The sequence below is a fragment of the Pyxicephalus adspersus genome, chromosome 4, assembly GCF_032062135.1.
Source record: "Pyxicephalus adspersus chromosome 4, UCB_Pads_2.0, whole genome shotgun sequence".
In the NCBI taxonomy this organism is placed as follows: domain Eukaryota; kingdom Metazoa; phylum Chordata; class Amphibia; order Anura; family Pyxicephalidae; genus Pyxicephalus; species Pyxicephalus adspersus.
Window position 1 is genome coordinate 120,827,968 of NC_092861.1, and position 8,121 is coordinate 120,836,088.

General features: G+C 37.6%; 2 protein-coding genes across 2 annotated transcripts in view; one reads left to right on the forward strand and one right to left on the reverse strand.

The window, feature by feature from the left end:
* Positions 1-920, reverse strand: part of CRNKL1 (crooked neck pre-mRNA splicing factor 1) — an 11,269-nt gene extending 10,349 nt beyond the window's left edge. The window contains exon 1 of the mRNA XM_072409492.1: positions 786-920. Coding sequence (XP_072265593.1) covers positions 786-833 — 48 coding nt within the window. The 5' untranslated portion in view covers positions 834-920. The remainder of the gene's footprint in view (positions 1-785) is intronic.
* A 347-nt stretch (positions 921-1,267) lies between these two features.
* The window catches only part of CFAP61 (cilia and flagella associated protein 61), a 137,196-nt gene continuing 130,342 nt past the window's right edge, over positions 1,268-8,121 (forward strand). The window contains exons 1-4 of the mRNA XM_072410264.1: positions 1,268-1,359; positions 5,180-5,342; positions 6,583-6,736; positions 6,951-7,027. Of these exons, the coding sequence (XP_072266365.1) occupies positions 5,200-5,342; positions 6,583-6,736; positions 6,951-7,027 (374 nt within the window). The 5' untranslated portion in view covers positions 1,268-1,359; positions 5,180-5,199. The remainder of the gene's footprint in view (positions 1,360-5,179; positions 5,343-6,582; positions 6,737-6,950; positions 7,028-8,121) is intronic.

An 8,121-nucleotide genomic window follows, 5' to 3' on the forward strand; every position in this document is an offset into this window, starting at 1 on the left:
GTATGTAACCCGGGGACTACCTGTATTGTTTTCTGGTTGGCTAGGATGTTTGTTTGTTTTTTAAAGGGATTCACCTCGAAATCTGCCCTAGTGTGTGTGTGTGATCTCCTGTACAGGATGGATATATGGTGGTAAAGACAAGAAACGAAAAAATAAAACTTAGCTAGTATCTAGAGACATCATTTTCTTTCGTCTAAAGCCGTTTCCCGATACTCCGGCCACATAAATCACTGCTGGGAATATTTCACCTTTTTCTGTCCCCATGACAGAAGGATGGGAAATGGTTGTCACAGACAGTAATAATAACCCTACAGAGGATCTAACCCGGCGCCTCCATCATTCGCTTTTCTGTGTGTTGTCTGTGTCCCCACTGAAAGCATTTCCTGTCCTGGCAGGAAATAGATGGGAATTATGCATTGGGGACACAGATCATATAAATACCACACAGGGTCTCTGTATTCCTGTTGTATACGACGGTGCTGAGTAAAACTTTTTATATATATTATTATCTTTTACACAGCTGCTAAGTTTGTGGCCCTGGATCAAGCCATGTGTTGTGACCCCAGGGGCCCCCAGGAAAAGCTCCGAGTTAGCATTGTGTAATTGTGCTTTTTGAAGAATAAACACTCATTTTGTGATAAATAATAGCAGAAACTGAAAAAGTAAACCCAGCAGTAATAAAGCACAAATTTCCCTGTGCCAACATGTAATATCAGAGAGGCTTCCAGCAATGGATACGTGTATTTATAGACAGCTGGTACCATCATAGCCTCCCCAGGACTGACCTTAGCCACTTTAGGGATGCGCTGCTTCCCCGCCGCCGTAGACGCCATGATATCTCCGCTTCTCACACACACCGGGCCTACAGAGAGACACCATACACAGGACAACGTCCCACTACACGTCTTCGTGAGCGTGCTGACGTAAGAACGTAATATCTCCCAAGCGCTCCAAACCCAGCACTAGAGGAGAAAACTGTAGCCAAAATGTCTGCATTGCACCAGCCATTTTGTTAAAGCTGAACAAAAATAACTCACAGTATATAAGTTTTTTTTAGATAAGACTACTCACACTCTTATTCTCCAGTTTCACAGTTTACAAATATAAACAGTTAATCAAAAAACAAACAAATTATTCATTAGAACTTGTAAAAGTGCAAGCGGGCGGCCATTTTTATGTAGACTGGAGTAAGATCAGGTTTAAAATTAGTCTTGGTCTCTTTTCGAGTTGGTTGGAAATAGATTACGTCAGGTTCTGTTCCTATAGCAACCAGAGCGTCCTGTCCATCGTCCCCAGACCTGGGATTCTCAGTGTATTTGTTTGCATTTATATTCTGCAGTCAGGAAGAAGAGAGCACAGGTAAGGCTGCACGGGGAGATTCTGTCAGGGGTGGCCGCCATCATTCTGAGCATTTATCAGCTTCTCAATTATTTCCTTTTTATTATTTTTACTAATATTATTACTAATAAACAGGATGTATATAGTGTATTATTACAGGATGTATATAGTGTATTATTACAGGATGTATATAGTGTATATTACGCAGTGGTGTACATTAAATAAAGGTTGCAAATACCCAGACGAATACAGGCAGTGACACTGGAGGAGAGGACCCTACCCTGAGGAGCTTACAATCTAGGAGGTAGGGAAATAACACACAATAGGAGGGGAGATATGTAGTGATAGGAAGTGGTGAGGGTTTCAAAAGACAGAATAGGATATGTAGGCAAGTGTGAAAAATTGGGTTTTGAGTGCTTTTTTATCATTTTATTTTTATTCAGTGAACATAGATACTGGCATAAAACATTAAAACATACAAATCACCAACTGTATTACCATCTTCTGCATCACAAACATATTATGAACAACAGGCAGAGTGACTAAGCACAGGCAATTTTCAAAATATTAACAAAAATAACCAAAGAAAGAAATAGAGAAATAGAAAGCAAAATAAAGGAAGAGGGGGAGGGAGAGGAGGGGGAGGGGCACGGCATTGCAGGCCAGATTGAGTAAAGGCCAGACTTAACACAGTAGGGAACACAGAGCAATAATTCAATGATATCCTCTGCATTCAAAACAGATCGTCGGCATTATCAGCCGCACTGTATACTGAAAGGTGCGCCTGAGTAGTGGTATACTGTATCCAATAGAACCAAGTATTTCGGAATTTATCCGTTCTACCGTCCCGACTGGTTTGAGTGCTTTTTTAAATGAGCGTAAAGTTTGAGCAAGTGGAAAAGGATGAGGATGACCATTCTAGAGAATTGGGGCAGCTGTCAAAAAGTCTTGGAGCCATGCGTGTGATGAGGTTATGAGTGAGGAAGTCATTAGTTGGTCATTGGTCATTGAGCGGCTAGGGGAGTATTATATTACCAGGTCAGAAAGGTAAGTGGGACTTTTCGGTTATATTTTTATCATAAGTCCATAAATCAATAATTTTATTCAAGCCAATGTACCACACCATGGGCTCCACATCCCTCAAACAAGCAAAGCATGGGATTTAATTAATTATGTAATAAAATGCATTTTTTTAGTTTATTCATTATAAATGACACCTTTTAGACAATACAAAACCCTATTATTGGTTAATGAACCAGAAGTGTCTGCTCAACCAAACATTTCAACATACAGGTAGACCCCGGGTTACATATTAGATAGGGACCGTAGGTTTGTTCCTAAGTTAAATTTGTATGTAAGTCGGAACAGGTACAATATTTTAATAAATGCAATTGGGACACACGTTTGTCTCAACATATTATTAGGCAGTGTGGTGTCAGTTACTGTATAAAATCCTCACTGTGATAAACTTTATGGAGCCTAGACATTTGTTACTTCTGGGGCAAGCTGAGATTTGATATGCAAAAAGAAACAACTGCAAAGCTTGTCTTGGTCATTAAAGAGTTACAAGATGATACAGATCAGCTCAGCTCTTAAGATCACCCACACCCAAAAAGATTTCTTCTGCAAGTCATGCAAACCTCCCCTGTCCATCAAGCCCCTGTCCTGCAAACCAGCGAGCAGGGAAGCCCCGTTTATATCTAGGAGTTGTCCGTATGTCGGATGTCCTTAACTCGGGAAATATCTGTATATACTGAGCCACAAACAGGCTGCGCTTACTTTCTTCCCCTCGCGTCATGAAAGTTGCCTCCTCAGGTGAGGAAGAGGCAGGGCACAAAATATATACAAGGTTTTGCATTTATTTAACTAATAAAAAGGTCTCTATTAATAAATGATTGCCCCAGTCAATTCCTCTGAAATTCGCTGGTGGTGAATTCGATGGTTGTATTTTCTCCTATTAAAACAACAACTTGTTCTGCCACCTAGTGGCCAATTGTGAAAGTGCACTGAATTATTATATTATTAATACACAGTATTTATATAGATCCGACATATTAAGGTCATGTCACTAGGTGTCCTTCAAAGGGGCTCACAGTCTAATGTCCCTACCATAGTCATATGTCTTTAATAAAGTCTAAGGTCAATCTAACTGCATGTTTTTGGAATGTGGGAGGAAACCAATAAACCCAAAGGAAACCTACGCAAACACGAGAAGAACCTGCAAATTCCATGCAGATAGTGTCCTGGCAGAGTTTAAAACCTGGGACCTGATGCTGCAATGGCCAGATTGCTAACCTCTGAGCCACCGTGCTGCCCATATGATATAGGAATGAAATGAATATTATGAGCGAACAGAAAAGGGAATCATTTGATTATAACTACACAGTATTTATATAGCACCATCATATTATGCAGTACTTTAAAAAGTCCATAGTGATGTCACTAGCTGTCCCTCAAAGGAGCTCACAATCTAATGTATCAATAGAGCCCAATAGTGTTTTTTTGCACTAAACTTTCATCCACTCTCCTAATGTATTCGATTCCTATTTTTGAAAAGCGAATATAAAGAAAACAGGGCCTGTGGGAATCACTCATTCTCTCAAACATTCCCTGCTGGGAATCATTTACAGCCATTGGAACACATGGACCTGATATATTCCCAGAGGTGTTAGGGAATGTCAGATTCCCTGTTTTATAAATAGGGCCCATTGTTGTTAAAAAAAATATATATATTTTTTGCTAACTCATTTTTCAGGTCTGTAAATTGTGGGCATGGCAGGGAAGTATCAAATTCATCCAAAAGTTGGGAGGTGTGACCAATTATTGACCAATCATGTGTGAGCAGAAATCCTGTTTCTGTCATTCCCACTGCATATTGAGTATTCACAGTAAATACAGCTCCATTCTATTTACTATCACTTTGAGAAAATATTTATTTCACAAAGTAATACATTTTTCTTGTCCTGTAGTAAATCAGCCCCATTGCATCATACATTGAGGATGATTTACTAAAAAGTTAGTGCTGTTTACTTTTAAAGTTTTTAATTCTAAAATGAATTTTCATTATATCAATGAATGATGCAAAACAAAATTTAAACTCACTGCACAAAAATGATCCAATCATGTACAAGGAAAATTAGAATTACATTTACTTCTATGTGAAAATGTCTTTGCAAAAAGAAAACATCTCTCACTACTTGTCTCAAGATTATTGGTCAGAACAACAGATAGAGAAATAAATCTCAAATGTAAATATATAAAGCAAGGGTTGAACCCAGTGTTTCTCAACCAGGGTTCCTCCGGAGGTTGCTCGGGGTTCCCTGAGCAATGAGCAGTTTGCGACTCTTAGGTCAGTATAACTGATACCAATGATCTTTTTAGCTATCTGTAAGGGTGACATTCATCCCACTGACCACCATATTAATATATTGTGACCTGTGGATATAGTAATTATGGCAGGGGTTCACTAAGATTTGAAAGTTTTTTCAAAGGGTTCCCCCGTGTTAGAAAAGTAGAGAAAGTCTTGTTTATGCCTACACTCTTAAAATGTCTTCCTTTATATAAACAATAACTAATACAACAGCAGAGTTTACTATCTCACCACTCTGTGAAATCAGTCAAGGGAATTCTTGTTCAAGTCATCATAATTGTAATGATTAATACCTAGTGGGCATGCTTAGTAGTTTATTTATCAATGTTTTCACCTAAAATTCATTATTTTTTATATCACAAAAAAATGGAATATTGACTGAAAGTGGGGTGAATGTTGGGCGAAAACATAATGATACATAGAGCCTTTAGAATTACGATTAACAAGCTTTCTGTCACGCTTGTCTTTCAGCACAATCCTCTGCAATCATCATGACTATTCTGACTTCAGCAAGTGGCACCACACAGGAAGTGACTGTCCGGAGAACAGAATCTCTCGATGTTCATGGTATTGCTGAGCTCAAATCATCGTCCACACAAAGCACATTTGGAAATGTGAATGTCATATATTTACTGTAAGTGCTGGTTATTGTGATATTAATGTGTTCATCACTAAACATCAGATTGGTAATATGAAAAATGTCAATAAAAAACCATAACCATTATCCAAAACCATAACCATTACATTATCTTATGGATCTATTTATAAAGCAGTGAATCTGATTTTCACTGAAACATTCCCTGGTGGAGAATCTTCCAGGTCCTTGTGTTTCTGTGGCAGTAAGTGATTCTCCACCAGGCAATGTTTCAGTGAATGCCAGATTCACTGCTTTGGAAATAGACTCCTTAAATGCCTTTTCATGCAATAATTTGACTGTTTCATATTTAAGGTGCATGTACAGCAAAAATATTTTAGTGTTGGATAGAGCAGGTAAGGATTATTTACTAATGTCTAGAGAACTGTTAGAAAGATTTCCCCTCACTCTCCTGTTGACTGGGCTTGATTGATTAAAAAGACTGGAAAAGATAAAAAAGACTTCCACTGCCGGTGCTTCTGCCTCCTGTCATTTGAGGCTCCAGCACCGGTCTACAGCCCAGGTACCACTGCAATACATGGTATGGCATTACTGTGATTTGTGATGCACTGCACTGAATCTTTTAGTTGTGTCTATATATATGGTCCAGGACTGAATACAATTGACAACTAATAAATTATTTTTAAGAAATCTATTTCAAGTTTGCTGAATCATCCAGGTTCCCCTATGATTGTCTATCTTCTCCAACTTTGGAGATTTTTAAAAAATCAGGCCCAATGTGTTGTGATTGTTGTGTTTATATATAAACTTTTACAAGTAATACCATGAAATATTTCTTCAAATTTCGTCTCGATATGATTTCTGCTTTTTGTATGTTTTAAATATATTTTAGCTATAGGTACCTAGTTATAGTTATTAGGATCTGCTACACCTGCCGTTTGATTTCTTTTGAAAGAATTTGACTTTGTACAACAAGATTATAACTGTAGAAAAATTAATAATTTATGACCTATCTTTTATTTAAAGGGGTGTTCACACACACACATACACACAGCTCTCTGAATTGAACAACATGTAATTTGTGATTGTTCTCTATATGAAATTCCCAGCATTGGCCCTCATTTATTAAATCTCTCCAAGGCTGGAGAGGATACACTTTTACCAGTGAAGCTGGGTGATAGAGCAACATTTGTAAAATAGTAATGAAAACTCTTTGATGAAATCTTAGCACCCAAGTTAAAAAATTATATTATTACAAAAATGTTTTGTTTGTTTTCAGTGAAAAATCCACTCTGGCAGTGACTATCTGTGATGAGCAGAACAGTGTCGTAGCTCATGCTGCATTCCTGGATTATCCAAACTGGGATGTGGTGGACCAATCATTGTGGGAGGAATGGATACACCAACACTATGCACAGAGCAGGGATTGCACGGTGAGTATAACCAATGAGCATTATATGAGCATCATTGGAACACTGCATTGATATAACAATGAGCTAATTCTTACAACTACATGAAAGCTTTATGAGGTAATCATTTTTTTATATAATGGGCCTGATTTTTATTTCTCAACAATGTGTGCATCTACATAGGTGAGTGTAAGATTTTTTAGAATATTTTAATAATTATGATTTTTTGTATTTCCAGCCCCTGAACACACTGTTTTTGCATCTTTTTGTGGCTAAGGAGGAATTTTCACTACAGAGCATTCAAGAGATCCTCAGGTAAACAATTATATTTTCCTGTATTTATTCATATCGCTATCCTCTGGCTGGTTACACACCTGCAGCATGTTTGCACACATATTGTTGTGACTGGGCCCACATAGCTTCGCTTTCACAGATAGAGGTATGAAGCTCCATAGGAAATAAAACATTTACATGTAGCAAATTGCAAATGCTTTACTGCATTAAAATGTACAGGTGTGAGCAGACTAAAGGAGATATAGTAATCCATGTAGAGCAAACAGGACTAATCGTTTAGAATATTTTGTGTGGTGTTAATGCATTACAACAACTCACTGTTCCTTTCCCTAATAATAACAAGTCATGTGACAAAAAAGCACCATGGAGCACTACTAAAGTTCAGTGATATGCCGCTCAAGGTAATGATGTATTCATATATGCTTTCACTTATATTTACCTAACTTTTACCCACCCACCCAAATTTAATGTCACATTAAATTTAATTAGAAAATGTGTGAATCAAATTTTACTCATGATTCAAAAGAGATTGTAATTGAATTAATGTAAAAAATGTGTGAAATTGTGTAAACAATGGGTGAAAACATTTCTAAATAGACCCCAAAGGCATGTTTTACCTAATAAATTTAGATTAAAAGCAAAACTAAACCTGTTCTGCTTTACATCTCCAATCCCTCGCAGGGGGCCAGGATGATGTAATAATGTAACTCCCTTGCAGCCATGGGCGCTTATTAATTTCCGGCATACGCACAGGAACTGGTATTGCCGGGTACCTTGGCAATTAAAGCTGAAACTGTGCATTCACAGCCCAGCTTTTTTGACAATTACCCAGAGTGATGAGGCAGGTAAGAGGGATTTTTGCAGAAGGAACATCACGTGTCCATTACTGCAATAACGACCTGCCTGATCGTGATTTTTTCGTGCTTTATTTACCACCTGAGCTTTACACTGAGGTCTAGATTTCTGTACCAAAAGTGTTCCACTGTTTTTCATGAATTTTTTTTTTTAAATTGTATACCTGTAACTTACAGAAATATGTCCGAACAAGGGTCTAGTAGATATTATGAATATAAAAAATGTTTGAAACACACAATCATGTAAAAAAAAAAATACTT